Raw genomic sequence first — 18,257 nt, forward strand, 5'->3', positions numbered from 1 at the left:
TGGTGGAGAAAAACATCTGCACCAAATGAACAAAATAGGGTTTGTATTAAATTACTTCACATAAATCCAGAAGCAAACCTTTATCTATAAAAGCAACCTTTAAAATAGGGGGAACAAACTTTATTCATGTTGCAGTCATTATCACCAGTACAAAAGGTACTTATTTGAAGCCTTTTGCTAAATTATTCAAGAGCACCAGCAATGCACCACTGCAAATCTATCTGGATGAAAGTTTGAGATGAGCGCTGAAATTTCCTGTAACTCTTCCCCCCCTGTAAACACCACTCTCGGGTCACAGAACAAAGCACCGGGGTCAGCAGGCAGGTGTCAGGGATCACGGTCTCCCAAGGTTGTCTTGAGTCTCACCCTGGAAAACCTTTAACATCCTTCAAAGCCCTCCCGCAGCCGGTGCCCTCATCAGCTCATGGCCCCAATGGCCCCCCACACACACTCACTGCTTTTCTTGGTGAAAGAAGAACCTGCCTGCATCACCTGAAGCCCTCGATACATGCTAAACAGGCTTGGTGTTTCCAAACCAGCCTGAAGCCCAGCAGGGGGGGACAGTAATGAAGCTATAGCAGCACAAAGGTGTAGAGAGGGCAGAGCGCATTCTCTTGATATTTTGAAACATTTTCACACATTCTTGCTGGACCGTAAAGGGTTCCACTGCATGAAAGATAATTACTCATAACCCACATGGCCTTGTTAGCTACATATTCAGTCAAATTGAAAACTTGCAACTATGAAGTTGTGTGGTTGCGACAAGGGAAGCACTACCTGCCCCCATGCAGGTAGCACTTAATGATACGCACAAGATGGGAAATGAAGGGGAACTCTGCAGATTGCTCTTTACCAAAGATGAAGCGGTGAAAGAGCGTAATTCAGTCAAACTAGCTAAACGGGTGAGAATTAAGATGTTGCAGCGTGGGATGAGGCAGTTACGCATACATAACATGTTGAGGCCCGGACCCCCTACTGTGGAGAGGCACGACAAAGCCTCTCTAACAGCAATACCTCTGGGACAGCTAATGATTAATTAGCTTGTGTCATTAAGTGAGGCAAATGTCACCAGAGCTTCTTGGGGGAAGCTGTCACACCATGTGCAGGCTACTCACAAGTTTCCCCCTCAGGTGCAAGTGGAGGGGAGGTGGGCCAAAGTCCCTCATAACAAGTCCCACCCTGACACCTGGTGGACAAATTCTAAACTGCATTACTTTCCCACAAATAAAAGTCTTGGGAAAGTTCAAATTGAACGGAAACTGTCCCGAACAATGTTTGTGAATGACCGAATGCATGCATGGGTCCATAGCTTGCGTCCACAGATAATAATAGGCTTATCACAAAGAGGTCATCAGGAGTGAGCTTTGGGATTACTCCCTGATCCTTGATCACTAAATTAGCTAAGATGACCTCTGACCTTTAAATGTCAATCAACTCATTAAACGTGGCAATGATATCAAAATGAAGGAGCTCAAATGATTTACACACTACATTATGGAGAATCTAGAATATGATCTTGGATATGCATTTTGAGATCATACACAGACGTTCATTGTAAGTTAGAATATGTTACACCAATGTGAAATAATAAAAACTTATACTAAAGACGCTTTCTTACCAGAGTGAGCCCAGACTTCCTTTCCGAAGTACCCAAACGTTGAGTGGAATCAGTCAAATCTGGATTTTTCTTTGGTCTCTTATCCAGCAATTATCACTGGGTCTTGTCTTCCTCATGTCAGTTAGTTGAGTCCTGTTGAAGGTCAGCGCTGAATCCTGGCCTGTTTTACGATCAGACCTCGACAAAGTGAGAAGGCCCCTCTCTGCACCCAAAGTAGAAAGGCTTAACACACCCACAAACACACACACACACCTCAAGTCTGCGTTTATTAACATCTATGAATGAATATGCGCACGCGCAGGCAAACACACACACACACATTCACAATCTGCCCCTGCCTTACAGAGACGTATGCATACAAAAGCACACCTGTCGGGGCCTTTCCACTGTGTGAGCAAAAGCAAAGAAGTCTGCGCCCCCCCTCTCTGTTTCTCTGTATGTGGTATCCCATGTCTGTTATATTAAAGCAAATCCATTCAGTTCCCACTTTCTCATCTGAAATAATGGCATGAGCAATTTTCACATTTAGGCAAGCAAGGACACATGCAGCCTTTCTCCCTGTGCCTAATGAATGGACTCGGGGCTGGGCCCCCGTGGCTGTGGTTTAATTTGCCTTTGAAGATTTCTGCAATTTACAGAGCTAAAAAAAGTCTACCCAAACGTCCCTTACACAGTGTTATTCTTTCGCAAAATACACCACTAAAGAAGACATTTGCTCATATCTACCCCGACGTTTACTTAGAACTTGTAACTTATAGCGTGTAATTTCGTGTGATTGACCGGAGCCTCAGCAAACCTCTGCCAGGAGGTTTCTGATTGTGCCAGTCAACTGGTGTGTGACGTCCAATTGAAGGAGAGTCTGTCAAATAGAAAGACTGAATTAAAGCGCACTTTGCTCCGGAGTGCTCTCTCATTGCCACTTTGCACCGTAACATGTCTTGTCCTAAAATAATTAGATTGAGGCTTTGGGTGGTAGAGTGGCCGGATCCTCAATGGTGGAAAGAAGAAATGGCCTTGCTTTGAATGGAAGCCTCCAATCTTAAAAAACACTTTATTTCTTCACACTTGAGGTTTGTTGTCTTTTGTGACCATTATCCCCATTCACCCGTTGCTTTCATGCAGCTGTGCCCCTCTTAAAAAGTCTTTGTGCCAGCACCATGAATACAGGGAATGTGTCCGTGGCAGGTAGCCCTTATTGCAAGTTAATCTCCTGAAAGAGCCTCAGACAAGTACTTTTAAAATCTCCCCAAGCCACAGAAGGCTCATCATCAATCGAGCACTTCTCCCCTTTGTAGGACTGATGAGTGTGGTGCATGTCTGGTGACAATGGCTGCCAAGTGTGGCAAAGTAATCACCTTCTGGGGAAAACACTAGTAATTACTTCTAAACTGTTTGGGCTCGGGAGACAACTGGTATTGTGCAATAAAATGAAAGGCTCCCTTTAGAGACCAGTGCTGTGATGGCTGCTCTCAATCTGTTTGTCATCTGTTTGTTTACAGAGTTTTTTTTTTCTTTTTGCAGAAACGACGCTCCTCTTTTGGTGTCCGTGTTTGTGTTCAGTTTGAAGGAACGCTTCCTGAACAGAAGATGCCAAACCTCCCCAAACATAAACACCAAAGACTTTGCATTAGAGATAATGTCATTGCAAATTTAGAAAAGTTAATGACAGTCGTTTTGCAGTGAATTTTTACTTTTATTTTTAATTTTTTACTATGGTTTAATCAAAACTCATATTCTTCTGGATATAACTATCATCAGTGTCATCATTTGTCCACCATCAGTGTTGCAAAAAGAAAAGCAATATTGATATAATGAGCCGGATTCCAGCTCAGACGAGGAAAATGAAGACATTAATTGATCGGTAACGGACATTCTTTCGGCCGCCGGGGTCGGGTGGGACGAAAACAGGGGGAGGGGTCTCCATATTCGTGGATTCGGCATCTCTCCAGTCCCCAACCCCTGGCAAATTAGGGGGAATACTGTGAATATAAGAATGTATTTGTCTTTGCAAAAAGATTGTGTGGGGCGAAGAAGAACACAGCCGAAATGAAGTGAAAACTTTTGGTTTGGATCTTGAGTCCGGAAAAGCGCTGGTCGGACGCTTCCTGTTGTCGGAAAGCCTTTCCGCCAATCATTTGGTTACATCGTGTGAAAAATGACAGAAGCTCCGCCCTCAGGGGTCCAATCTATTTTTCTATGGACCTACAATCAACATGGGACCGGGAATGGTACCAGTCGGTCCTAATTAACAGGCCCATTTTGTAATGGAAACGCTCAAAATTGCAGTCCGGTCTGGACTGCTCAGTGGAAACAAGGCAGTAGTGATATCAGTGTAACAGAAAGATATCGGAAATGTTTTCTGTGGTCGACTTCTTTTGCTGTATTTTCCACATTGTTTTATTTTTAGAGAATAATGGGTCTGGATCTTTATGGGTCAAATTCTTATATATGATATATATATACACATCTTACAAATGCTACTATAACTTGTTAAAAACACCAAAAACAATATTTTCAATTTAACTGGTTCATTAAGTTTTCAATGAGTGTTGACCACTTCACTGCTATGCAGACAGTCCATCATTTTCTTTTCATATCTAAAATGTAAATTTTCTCACCCCTCTCTTTTTCATCTTCATTTCATCCATCACTTTACTGTTTTTTATAGCAAAAAGGTGAATTCTTAAATCATATATGAATCAACAACAGTAAAAAAAATATAACAAGTCCGCCTTCAAGGAAAGTGCTTTGGATTTCACAGTTAATGGACACCTCACCCCATGCTAGCAGAGGCTCATCTTCTCCACTTGACATCTTTTCATGCCCGGGAGCCTATGCAGATCTTCCAATACCAGAAAAATGCATATATTGAAACCCACCCCCAACTGGAAAGATACTTCTCTTCTCCACAATTCAGTCAGTCAATTAGCAGCAATAAAAAAAAGACATTTAAAGAGACAAGTATGAGTCACATCTTACTTGCTCTAAATTTGCAGTTTGTCAGTCCTTTTACAAGTTTTTCTTTAAAACTTGTGCGTTTTCATAAATCTAAAAGAGAGGTGATGTGTGATGCACTAAAAAAAGCAAAATGTCAAACTTTGGACTAAAAAATTTACAATTTTTAAAAGAATTTGCTCATTTGGATTTTACATACAGTTACATCACATCGACTGCCTTCCACATCACCCCAGTTTGTCTGAAGGCGATAATAGACGTGTTTTCATTTGTATCATTGTTCATGTTCGTATATGCGTAAGCAGCACAGAGCTGACTGACAATCCCCATCCTTAAGGTGATGATCTCTGATTTGAATGCAGTGCATTCAGCCGTCTTTGCACTTTTGCACTGAGACATGTTGCTGTTACACAGTTGGCCTAAATTCCAGCACTGTTATTAGGGAGCCACCCCTCCCAGTCTTTGCTTACATAAGACTGGTTCTGCTGCTAATTAAGCTAATTGGGTGTGAAATTCCTCATCAAGTCTTGTTTTATTCCCTTTTTTGGATTACACATATTTTCCAGTTGTGTCCTGTTGACACCTGCAGATTTATTGCCTTTAAAGATCTTCTCTTCTGCTTGCACCCAAGCAAAATTATTATTATTGACACTGCTTCATATTTTTCTTATTTTTTTTAAGTTGATTAGTTTAATAAAACAACTAATACACACCCCTTTTTGTTAGTGAAGGACTTTCCCATACAAGCCCTTAACGTCTGTATTATTAGACTGAACCACAAGACTCTAACCAGCTTGTTTTCCAGACTTTCTCTCTTTGATAACCTAAACCAGGTGTGTTTATTGTCTTCCAAATACAGAAGTGGTTAGGAAAAATAGCATCACAGTGGCTTTTGTTCAATACAACTGATGTGTTCGTTTTTGACAAATTTAAAGTAGCCGATGTGACATCAGAGCTTGGTTTCTAAAACCTTTGCAACACGCTGCAGGTTTTCAGGTTGTCCGGTCCGTGGAGGGTCATAGAGAAGAGTGGCTGCAGGTGTGTCTTGGAGTTCCCTTGAGGGTCATTTAACCACCTAAAGGGACATCACAAAAACGGATTGTATGATTGTCGCACATGTAGGAATTCTATCTTGAAGCATGTATTAAGAATAATGTAGTACACATTTGTGATGCTTGTCATAAGCCACACTCTTTGTAAGCCACATGCCCCGGCTCCTTACTGGCTGCACGCAGGGTGTACAGGTGATTTCTAAGTGTCTAAGGACTCCTGCAAGATGTCCACGAAAACGCTCTGATTGTCAAATTTCCTAAAATCTAACGGGTCGGCTGCGCACACGGATCATGCTCTTATCTTTTAAACAGTGCTGGGTTCCTTGCAGTTTTCAAGATACTTTAAAAAGGAAGATCCATACGACGTATCAGCATCTCACCTACTTCACCCTTACTTACCTTTACGTGTTATTTAAGTGTCGCCCGCAGCATGCTCAGAGACAAAAATGCTCCACGACCTGGATATTTCATACCTGGATGTCCCGTACAAGTTTGTTATCCTCCTTTTTTCATCCACCTGTGAGGGCTGTCATGACTCAGGTCTTAACTCACAATCAGAATACACTTTCCTTATTTATTATTCCCTACTGTTGTTTCCACCGGTTCACCAATGATAAACTCAGTTAAACTTTAGTGCTTTCACAAACAACTATTTTAATAGTCGACTAATCGCTGATTATTTTTTCCGATTAGTCGACTAATCGGGTCATGTGTAAACTGGATGTAAAACACACATCTTAATCATTAGCTTTAAACTAACTACAATTAGGACAATTAAGATGATAGTTTATGAAACTTTTAATGAATCATGCAGCCTCTGTCCTTCATTAGTTTCTGGTATTATGTAAAACAAGATTAAATCAAATGATGTTAGCATCTGAAACAAGGAACTATTTTTCACAAAAGATAAAGTTTTAGTCTCACTGATTATTATTTTAGTCTCACTTATGGTGTGGTTATATATATAAGTTTAGGTATCAAGTCTTTTTTTTTGTCTTGTATTGTAGCAATCCCAGTTCCGACAATGAACATTGTTTACATTTTAACCAATAGAAAAATAAAGAATATAAGAGTAAGAAACATTAAAAAAAATGTTTTTTTTTATTAATTTCTCTGCTCTTCACTTTGAACTGGTGCCTTTTTGTTAGAGCCATGGAGCAGATTTCCTCCTGGAGCATCTCAAAGCTAATAAAATAAGTATATGGCAAACTGTGCATACTTTACAACAAAAGGCACAGTGACAATAACAGAAACAGTACAGATGTTTTTCTTGGATGTGGACAATGAAGGACTTTAGATCGTTAACATACAGCGGCGTCTGTCCAATAGGAGACATCTGGTATTCATTTGGAAGGTTTTCTCTGAGCTTTTAAGAAGCGCACGGTCAGCATACTTTGGCAGAATCACATATGTGAGTTTGATTCTTATTTACAGAAATAGAATATCTCTAGTAAAACAACACCAAACACAAGGCAGGACAAAAAAGGCATTAATAGGAAGTCCTTCTGCAGCAGCTTATTTCTGATGTACAAATTATAATTATAATTGTGTTAAACTGTATACAAGTTGCTTTAAAAAAGACTGGCTTGTACAAACTTAAAGTTCATTTTTGAAATGTTTTTGTTCATGTTGCATGTTTTGTTTGATTTCCTGCACTTTTTGGTTTTTTATTTGATAACAGTATGGTGTGACCATATTTGATGTCTGCTGGTTCAATCGTCAATAAAAGCTCACTAGAACAAGGGTCTGCAACCTTCAACACTCAAAGAGCCATTTAGGTCCATTTCTTACAGACTACAACCCAGTAGGAGCCATAACGTGCTTACATTTTTTCCAAAAATAGAAACCCGTCTTATAATCCAGTGATCTTTAATCCTGGTTGTGCCCATTACCTCCAATTGCTTTACTGTGGTACACAGCACTCAAAAATGTACCAAAATGTTTTAGTAGAACTTTGGCAAAGGAGAAAGAAGCAGCAATGCTTGATGGATTCCTTTGGGAGCAATAAGTACCGTACGACATCTGACTGAGAAGTGTGTCACTTTTTAAATTTACAAACATTTTATTTTTCTTGAACCAGAGAGCTGCAGCGACGAGGTAAAAGAGCCACGTGGCTCCAAAGCCGCAGGTTGCAGACCTCTGTACTAGAATATCCGTGTACTATTATTGCAGAAAAGAGACACACAACTATTCCAGCAACCACAAAACCATCAGGAGGGACCACAAAGACGTTTTGTTACTTTTCTGCCCCCTAGTGGAAAAACATGAGACAACTTTGAAGCTAGTTTAAACAGACTTCAATAAAACCATTTAGGTGTTAAATTCAAATTATTAGAAAATGTAACACAATAACTCATAAACAAACCCCCAAAGTCAAAAATGTATTGCAATGTGAACATGATGAAACAATACTGCCAAAAATGCAGGTGCACAACTTTAAATTTAAAAAGTATCTAGATGATAGGTGATTATTGTTTGTCTAAATTTGTTGACTCACTGAAAATGATTGGCAAACAATAAAACAGAACACAAGGCAGAACCTCCAGGGTTTAAGAGCACTTTGAGCGTTCATATAACACCGAATTCCCAGTAATCCCATGAGACATCAGGCCTGTGGCCCTCCCTTTGAACCACAGGCTATTGAACATAGGAACAGAAAAAAAAAACCTTTGTGGTCACCAGTATTGCATTTACAATCCCAATCTAAAACACGGGGTGTTCAAGAATCACATCAAAGGCCTGTTTGATAGTAAGGATAGAGCAAAGACCTGAAATAAAATGACTAATAATGAATGCTGATTAGGAGGACTTGTAAGCCACGGAATAATTAGATTGCACAATGTAGATCTGCTTTTGTTTTATTTGCATCATAATTAGGGTTTTTTCTCCACATATGTGGAAGCAATTCCTGTGTTCAAAACAATGTGTGGTTCTTAACACACACGAGCTACAAAACGAGGAGCCCCCAGCATCAGGTTCTGGGGCTGTCACATTAAAAGGAGCCTTTCTACAAAATCATCAACAATTCATATTTTGAAGGATAAAAACTCCATCAGAAACTATTCTGCCTTTCAGACCAAGAATAACATAAAAGACTGCTGAAATATATATATATTTAATCATACATCTTTCATGAGGGAAGAAACTAACTTTAACTGCTTAAATTTAAATTAAAAAATGAAAAGCTTACTGACACACTCAGTTTCCTATTTAGTCAGAGTTAGAAAGAGTTTATCGCCACTATACTCACACATAGCAAAATGCATGCAGGAGTGCTCTGCCTAACAAGTGAAAACAAGTAAAAACAATACAGTGATTAAAAAAAACTGTAGCTCACAAAAGTCCTATTAGTGCAACAAACTGCAGCTTTTATGCCAACCTGGTCATATGTACATATATTTTAGTCTTTATTGAGTTCTAGTGCCTCTTTGATTCATGTTTAGAGTCAAAATAGGCTTTTAACTTCAGACTCAAACCATTTTCTCTTTAAGGATAAAAGGTGATTGTTCCAACCATTTCTACACCTGAGCTAGAACACTGTGATGAGATAAGATTCTTCTTCATGGAGCATATATCAAAGCGCAAAAATCATGTTTCGCCAAGGGCGCCATGCAGCCTAGGGCCGAGGCTGGTTGTTGGTACCAAACAGGCTGGTCTGAGTGTTTCAGAAACTGTTGATCTATTGGGATTTTCACCCACAACCATCTCTAGGGGTTACAGAGAATGGTCAGAAAAAGAGAAAATATCCAGTGAGGGCAGAAATGCCTTGATGATGCCAGAGGTCAGAGGAGAATGGTCAGATTGGTCCCAGCTGATAGACAGAAAGACAATTGATGTATAACCACTGGTTACACCCGAGGTCTACAGAGAATCTGACTGAACAAGACGTCAAACCTTGAGGCAGTTGGGCTACAGCAGCAGAAGAACACACCAGGTTTGTCAGCTAAAGAATAATAAACGGCTACAATTCACGCAGATTCACCAAAACTGGCCAATAGAAGATTTGAAAATGTTCCCCGGTTTGGTGAGTCTCCGTTTCTCCTGGAACATTCAGATGGTTGGGTCGCTTGGAATCAACTACATAAAAGAATGGATCCGTCCTGCCCTGTATCAACAACGGTTCAGGCTGGTGGTGGTGATGTAATGGTGTGGGGGACATTAACAGATGACAATAACAGTAGTGAGGATATTTTGTATGACTTGGTGTTCTCACACTTAGAAATCTGGACACTCACTATTGACTGAACTCTCATTATAGAATCTTTGTGGAAAAAGTCACCAAAATATTTGCCAATAAACCAATTTAGAATCGCCAGTGTTTTATCATGGAAACGTACTTTTTCATTTAAAAATATAAATATTTTAAATTTGCTTCAACAATGTACAAAATCATACATGAACTTTCACATGTTCCATTAAGGGAATATATTACGTTTAATTCTAGACTTACCACCCACTAGGTTGCTTAATCTGTGTGTCGGTTTGAATAACATCACAACTATGCATCAGCATGCATTGTATTTCATTAAAAAAGTTTGGAATGTTGTTCGTTTGTTGCACTTTGCACAAAAACATTATTACCATGACCTTGGAATTATTTTTCTGATGATCAGAGTTTTTTCCTTTTTAAAATTGGACTAAAATTAAGTATTTTATGGTCATTTTACTGTTTCTGCTAAACCATGTCTCACTGTTTTTTATACCATTCCAATTTGGCGTCGTTCTTTATGTATCTAAGACAATAGTGAAAAGCCTGCGTGCCATCTCTAGTGATATTAACCTCTATGATTTTGGAGTTTAGCTAGTGTTTAAGCAACAAGCTAGCCTTTTTTTTTTGGCTAATTAGCATCTACTAAGATTCTTTGGGCTAATTTGGAGTTTAGCTCATATTAAGCAACACACTTAATATTTTAATTTATTAGGGATTTTTTAGCAATTTCAGTAGATTTTCTTTCAGAAATTTAGGTCTACTTCTTTGCTCTTTCTTCTTTCACAAACTTTGCAGTCTTTTAGCAAATTTAACTTTTTGCAAATACCTTTTGCATTTTCAGGATATCCCTGCAGCAATTAAAGTCAATTGCATTGCCATTTTTCAGCAAAAAGCATTTAAGCCGGCATTATAGCAGGGAATGCAACTTTTCTAGTTGATCTACTTAGTTGCCATATAAATTTAGATTGTGTTTTTCTGCCATAAGCAGGGATAAAAAAAAGAGACAAGTTGTGTTTATGACAGCAAATGTGATTTCTGCATGGTGTGAATCAGGACTCAGACTGGAGCCTGTGCAGCAGTGTTGTTTGCTTTTTAAAAATGCCATAAGGTGGAGATGAGCTGTGAAAATGATTCCACCATGTTTTGAGAACTTGGCTCCAAAGATGCTGATTCTCTCCTCCTCAGTGGGCCAAGCAGAAGCTGTGAGCGAGGAGGAGATGCTTGCAGCACAGCCATGGCTTCCATGACAGGTATTGTCACCCTAATAAAACCTGCACAGATGCAGAAATACCCCCCACTCCCCCTACATCTATTTCGCCCCCACCAACAGGCTTAAAGGGTATAATTTACAGAAAAATCTTTGTGTTTGTACAGTAAATCTTCAATAAGGGATGGTGAGACATCCATAACAACAGGGGGAAACGGGTGAGGAGGGGGTCTGGAATGAGCTCCAGTGGCGGGGGAGATTTCTGTGCTGCTGCTGTCCTTCTTTTCTTTTCTTTTTTCCCTCCCCCCTTCTTTCTCTTCTTCTTTTGACACCTCGAAAGAGCGCAAGGAAGCTGTTGGAGAGGAGCTGATAACAGAAGAAATAGCTGATCCGCCCTGAAAGAGCAGCGACGGAGGAACCTGCTCGTCTGGATGAGAGACCCCCGCTGCGCGCATCCGCGCGGCGCCGGAGCCGCGGCCGCGGAGGAGGCAGCATCACCGCGCGGATGATCGCATCCCTGATCGCGCGCAGGTATTACAGGCCAGATTAGCGACCGGGCGGACATCAGCTGTCGACGTTCTCCTCACGGAGAGGCGGGTTTTCATCCGCAAATGTGGGCTGCTGGAGGAGGGCCTGCTCGCTGGGATTAATCACTGATCATGTCGAGCCGAGAAGCACCGGTTTCCTTCACCGCCGCGCGGATGAGACTCTCCGGTTTGACATCTGCACCTGAAATCCACCGACTGTGGTTCTCCAAGCCTAAGAGGAAAGAAAGGCTTTCCCCTTTAAAGCCACAATGGGACTAACCTGATTTTCTGTCAATACTGCTGAATGCCAGGTGTACAATGTCAAGCTACCAGGTACCTGGGTTGGGTACAAATCTAACAGATCTCTCCGGGGAGCAGGATTTAAGGAGTCAGGAGGCACACTGGTCCTCCACTGTGGGCAGCGTGGTGAAGATGGTGCTCATATCTCTGATTGTGTGCTTATCCTTGTTTGGAAATGTGGTCGTGCTCATGGTGTTCCACAGGAAGCCTCAGCTCCTCCATGTCGCCAACCGCTTTGTTCTCAACCTCCTCCTGGCAGATCTCCTGCAGACCGTGTTAGTCATGCCCTTTGCAATTGCCGCCTCCATGCCAGGTGTTTGGCCCCTGGATGCGCGGCTGTGCCATGCTCTTGTGGTGCTCATGCACCTCTTTGCATTTGCTGGAGTGAACACCATCATAGTGGTCAGCGTGGATCGCTATCTGGCCATCATCCACCCTCTGTCCTATCCCACTCGGATGACTCCTCATTTGGGCACCAATCTGATCGTCTGCACCTGGGTGCTCAGTTTCCTGCAGAGCACACCCCCACTGTACGGCTGGGGGGCCATTGACTTTGACCTGCACCACAAAGTCTGCACAGTAGTTTGGTCCTCGAGTTTGACCTACTCTGCCCTCGTCTCAACGTTCTCTTTCTGGCTGCCTATGCTCATCATGCTCGGATGCTACTGGATGGTGTTCAGAGCGGCCCGGAGACAGAACGCTCTCGTCCACCCCATACAGACACAGTCCTACACCCAACCCTTCCAACAAGACTTCCAGGGATCTAGCAGTCCTCAGGAATCATCAAACCCTCAGCAGTCCTGCTCACCCGAAGGCCCCTACACTGCCAGAAGACACCCCGTCCGAGTCAGACACAGGCGTTTTCATTACCACTGCAAGGCAGCTCGTGTTGTTTTCGTCATCATGGCCTCGTATATTTTAAGCATGGGTCCTTACAGCGTGTTGAATACAATATCTATGGTGAGCAAAGCAGCGGTGCCCCCCTGGTTATCCTCCCTCGCCCTTGTGCTCTTCTTTTTACAGTGCTGCCTGCACCCATACATTTATGGCTACATGCACCGCAGTGTGAGGAAAGAATTCATCGCTTTGCTCTGTGGGCTCCTCTGCAAGCAGAGTCATCCCAACCAGAGCTCCGCCATGGAGAGCTGCTACACCACGACAGAGGGACGCTCCGGTGCTCACCCTCACCTTCCCAGCCTGGCATCCCGAGTCCTGCCCCTGCGGACATGGGAAGAGTGCACAACGTCCTCGTCTCCCACTTCAGAGAGGAAGTCGAGAGACAGCCGGAAGGAGACCACCTCCACCAGCATCAGTTCTGAGAGGGAGCTGCCGGTTCCCAGCAAACAAGGCACTTGAGCTGCATTGTGTCAACAAACATGGATGTTCTCAACAGCTTCATCCCAAAGCTGCCGACACTTACAGCTTACAACTTGATCACTGAGACATTGACCTTCAACTTTGTCAAATGATCAAGTTTCTTTGAAAAAGTATTAACTCGTATCTATGTTAGTAGTTACTAGAAATGGCTATAGAAGAATAAAAAACTGTAAAATATTGGTGTATATGTAGACTGACGAGTGTCCTTGTGGCCTACATGTACTTTCCTGTAAAGCGACCATTTGGTTTCCAGTATTTGTATCAAAAAATGTATGCAAAACTGAACTTGCTACTGTTATTTGAAGCATCTAAAGCTAGGGTAATCAAGTGAGACCTTCAGATACCCCGATAAATCTGCAGTATGTGCACAACACCTTGATCTCCTTTAAAAATGTCTATTGATTGTGGTCAAGATTGGTTGAGAGTGCAATTACCTTTCATATCCGATGAACTCAGGGTATTTCTCGTGGAAAACTTTTTAAGTGCCCATCTCCGTTCCTCAAATCTTTTGTATGTACATTTTGTGTCTGCATTTACTCTTTTTTTAGTCTAGAAGCGCCTTTTCAAAAAGTACACAACGTGACTCATCGTGCCTTTCAGTTAAGACAACATCGAAGTGTTAGTGATTCCTTCTCAATGGGACAGCCAACTGTCCTCGTTAAACTTTGTTCCGACTTTTCTTTTTTATCTAGACGTTAGCTATAGGGTATTTACCTGCTATGACAGTGTCACATTCGGATGTTCTGCCTTTGTGGATTGTTTTAAACTCCAGAGAACACAGAGAGCAAGGTGTGACATAAATCTGACTGCAGTAGGCTTGCATAATTTATTCAGTGTAGGCAGCATGCCAAGAAAGCTTATGTAACGTGTTTCTGAGAGTCCACTGAACATATGTACATTTGTAAAAAACAGAAAAACTTCATATACCTGTGTTTTTATTAGAAGTATTAAAAAAGGCCTGCAGACGCCACAAAGAAGACTCTTGTATACATCAGTGCTAGATGCGTGTCATGACTCATCTCTGAGAAACTATTGCTGTGAGCTAAAGCATCTTAGATGTCTTACAATAAAAGTGTTTTCAAACTTTTTTTTAGCCAAGTACCTTAAAAAATAATATGATAGACAAAACGTAATTTTATCACCTTGTTGTATTATTTTTAGTGGGACAATTAGCGATTAATCAGCCCCAGTTTGGCTGAGAACCTCTGTTTGCTGGATGAGTTAACAGGTGAAAAGTGAGCAGCAGTTTTATAGTTGACAATCAAAACTTGCATTCTCTACGGAGCAGTATGTATTGCTGAAATATAACTGTTTTTGTCTTTAAAAATCCACTTATTTTGTGGTTTTGTTCACTTTTCTATATTTCAATATTCCAACCGTTTGATGTTAAATAAAAGTAAATTATAAATCTGTGTACATTTTTTGAACCTAAAAAAGACAGTTCTAGAGATAAATGTCAGGATAACAAAAAAAAGCAAATTTATCACTTTTAAAAGACAAAACAAAAAACTATAGTGGCTGTGGTTCAGGGGTGGAGCGGCTGCCTTATGTAAGAAAGGTCACATTTGAATCCCGCTTTGCCTGCTTCTGCTTTGAAGTGCGATTCACGAATTTAAATGTGTTTGAATGGGTCTGTGACTGCATAGCACTTCAGACCCTAAAAGACCCACTCCGATGAAAATGGTGTTTTTAATATGTGGCATTTTTCTGATGATGGACATATAAAGAAAATTAATTTTAAAATTGCATTTCTGAGTAATTCTTATACAAATCATATTCAATCAGACGGGAAAATGTTGGTTAAAAAAGCTGTGATGTAGATGCTACTACAGCAAACTACAAGCTTCCTCCTCCACTCCATTCGGAGGCATCCACTAGTACTATAATGACTCGATACGTTTGTTTTCCTCGTCTAAATTGGCACCTAGTTCATAACTGTTCATGTCAGACATTGTTCTCCATTTTTGTTGCACGGTTAATGTTTGGTTTGGGGTGTGAGTGGCTAAGCTAGCTGGAGAAAGTGTAAACAAAAGGTTTGTTTATTCTTTTATTTTTGTAATGCCATGACATGGACATTAAATATGGATTAATGGTCTTTCGTTCAGAAACAAATAAAAGGGAATATTATTTAATATGAAAAAAAAGCATTTTCTTTAGTAGCTCAAAGACAATAGTACGTCTTTTTCCGTGGGTTACTTACACATTAGAGAAACAGTCTCCACCTTCAATGAAGCCACACCGCTTAAAGCAAACAGCAGCAGTGTTTATTCTACCTAATGGTTCACTCATTAGATCTAAAAGGATGCTTCTCAACAGAAAGAAAGAACTTCAGAGTATTAATATTTTACTAGGTGACAATGTTTTTCGTGGCAAATTCATCACGTCTGAGAGACTGTCTTTAATATGCAACATGTTGTAGCTTTGTGTGCTTCTTAACCTAAAACACTCATGATGTAGGCAAACTTAAACCCAAGAAAATGAACAAGTATCATAGCAACATCAGTATTTTATGTTTTAACTATATTACAGGCTGATATTCAGGAATTTAAAGCCTATTTTTAGAATCAAAATAAAAAAAACTTCAAAGTGGGAATTGATAAGGATGACAATCTTTAAGTAGCATTCTCCCTCGCTCTCCTTCTCTATACAATATATGTACATACTCATTCAATCATTACAGAACAGGAAATAAAAAAAAAGAAAGAAAAAAGGACCCTTAAGAAAAAACAGAATAGAATAACAAAGTCCTTAACGTTTGACTTTTTCTTTCCTTAGAAAACAAAAGCAAAAACACCAAACTGTGTGAACATCATTGGAACCCACACCGATTTTCAAGGCGAAACTCAAAATATTAACGGTCATCAGTGAACACAAATTATTTAAATGTAAAAAAAAAAAAAAAAAGAGCAACAAAGGTTTAAAGCACAAAAGAGGACGGGCTCTGCTCTGTTTTCTTTCAATCCTTCAGTTCACGTCTGTTCAGACTACTTTATTACAAAGACAGCACTGAGGAGCGCAGCGCCATTTACAGATGGGAGTTTCCTCTGCCGTTAGTCCACCTTCACCACACTGTAGATCTTGTTAACAAACCAGAAGCAGGCGAAGAAGCCAATTGTACCTGTAAAGAGAGAAAAGGACAAGTAGTTATTTATTCTTTAACAAATGTTTAGGAACAGTCTAAAAATAAAAGCTTTTAGCAAATCAATTAAACACAAAATCTTTAACATACTGTTTTTTTTCAGTCATTAACACAATCAATGTAATTCCAGTACATTCTGAAGGAGAAAAGCAGCGTGAGCTGGAATTATCATGTAAACAATGACAGTAAATCAAAGAACATAAACACTGGAGCTCCAGTGTTAAAGGGTTAACTTAAAAATTCCTTTAAAATATCGACGAAAGTTTACCAAGTCAGGCGAATTTATTTTAAAAATATCAGTAAAAACTAAAATATAATAATCACCATCTTGATCTATAAAAATACATAAAACTAATCTGCTTGACACTTTACAGCAGTGATAAACAGCATTATATGTCTTCCCAAAAACCACACTTAGGTGATGATTAAATGTGGGACGAGGTGACAAAAAATAATAAATGACAGGGATTAGGATTATTTAGAGCAAAACTTGAAGCAAGGAGGGAAAAAGATCATCTTCTTGAACCTCTGGATTACTCTGCTGGTATAATCACTTGACATCTCATTTCCTCGCTACTTATAGCTCCGTCTTAAGATAATGTCAAACATCTTTTTGGTGACGAGCAGCTCTACGGGCTAACGCTTATCTGGCCTAGTGGCTGTTTAAATTCATCAGACATTACGATGAGCCGAATCCTTGGGTGTAACATGTAGACTAGGCGGTCGCTTTGTACTTATCCTCTTTCACCCCGAGTCTCATTTGAGCTGCTGTAGAGCACTAAGAAAGTTCTGTTTTCATCAACACCTCGGGCTTTGGGGCTTTAATAAAAGAGGAAACAAGTGTGTGACACGTTGATGCACACACCCGTTAACACACAAATGAGTTCCTGAGGGTCCATAAATATATGACACTGAGTTAATGTGTGACTCTACTTTGGAAACTAAAGAAGACAAAATTGCCACATCAATTTGAGTCTGACCAGTCAAACATTCAAGCCAAGGCAGCTGACCTCATTCTAGAGAGTACAGCTGAAAATGACAGGGCCACCAGGGACCTTGTACTACAGTTTGTCCCGCTGTCTGAACCTAAACAGACTTTAAGAGCTTCATTCAATCACGAAGACTTTCTTTTCTCCATAAAAATATGAGTGCAGAGCTTTAATGGAGTACAAGAAAAGCAAACAAATGCTTTGCAACTGTCCAAACAGCTTTCCTCAATCTATACTTGAACAGGATGCTAAATCCTCCTTTTACTGATGTTAACAATGAACAACTGTTCAAACATCCTCATATCTACAGTCTACATCTATTGTGTGTTCACTCTTCCTGAAAGTAGGCAGCCATTTTTTTTTCATAAAAACGAAACTAAAAACATACCTGTAAAGAGGAAGAAGATGAGGACCATAATCATGGTGTATCCAAAGTACAGTATAGTACTGGCTGCTCCAATTATTTGCAGTTTTGAGAAGAAGTAGTGCACTGCATAGATGAACAGGTAGACTGCTGTGAAGCCACTGGTCAAGAAGGAACGCCACCACCAGTGGTAGTCCTTCAGACATAGAGGGGGGGGGGGGTACGTTAGGCTCCAATAATCAGACAGTTACAATTAAAGCTCAGCTCTGATACCTCAGCACATAGGTGGAAGTAGCACAACAGGATTGTGGCCTCAGAGCAAGTGATGAGCAGGATGATGAAAACCAGGAAGAGGAATCCAAACATGTAGTACATCTGGTGGGACCTAAAAGAACATAGACAGACGCTGGTTGGCCTGTTTCCTTTTCACAGAAGGTTAAAACAGAACTGCTCAACACTCTGGGAAGCAGTGCTGAGAATCGATTACAATTTCTAGAAACAATTAAATTTGACTTACAA

At 40.5% G+C, this 18,257-nt stretch overlaps 2 protein-coding genes across 3 annotated transcripts in view; one reads left to right on the plus strand and one right to left on the minus strand.

Moving 5' to 3' along the window:
* The first annotated feature begins 10,668 nt into the window (after positions 1 to 10,668).
* On the plus strand, positions 10,669 to 15,949 carry gpr101 (G protein-coupled receptor 101). The gene has a single exon (XM_024283341.2). The coding sequence runs from the start codon at positions 11,888 to 11,890 to the stop codon at positions 13,223 to 13,225; it is 1,338 nt and encodes a 445-aa protein (XP_024139109.1). The 5' UTR covers positions 10,669 to 11,887; the 3' UTR covers positions 13,226 to 15,949.
* The window catches only part of LOC112153267 (transmembrane 9 superfamily member 2), an 11,723-nt gene continuing 8,954 nt past the window's right edge, over positions 15,489 to 18,257 (minus strand). For both annotated transcript variants that reach the window (XM_024283338.2, XM_024283340.2), the window contains 3 exons: positions 18,012 to 18,123; positions 17,763 to 17,934; positions 15,489 to 16,364 (listed from right to left, as the gene is read on the minus strand). In XM_024283338.2, the coding sequence (XP_024139106.1) occupies positions 16,297 to 16,364; positions 17,763 to 17,934; positions 18,012 to 18,123 (352 nt within the window). In that variant the 3' untranslated portion in view covers positions 15,489 to 16,296. The remainder of the gene's footprint in view (positions 16,365 to 17,762; positions 17,935 to 18,011; positions 18,124 to 18,257) is intronic.

This window comes from Oryzias melastigma, linkage group LG10, assembly GCF_002922805.2.
Source record: "Oryzias melastigma strain HK-1 linkage group LG10, ASM292280v2, whole genome shotgun sequence".
NCBI lineage: Eukaryota > Metazoa > Chordata > Actinopteri > Beloniformes > Adrianichthyidae > Oryzias > Oryzias melastigma.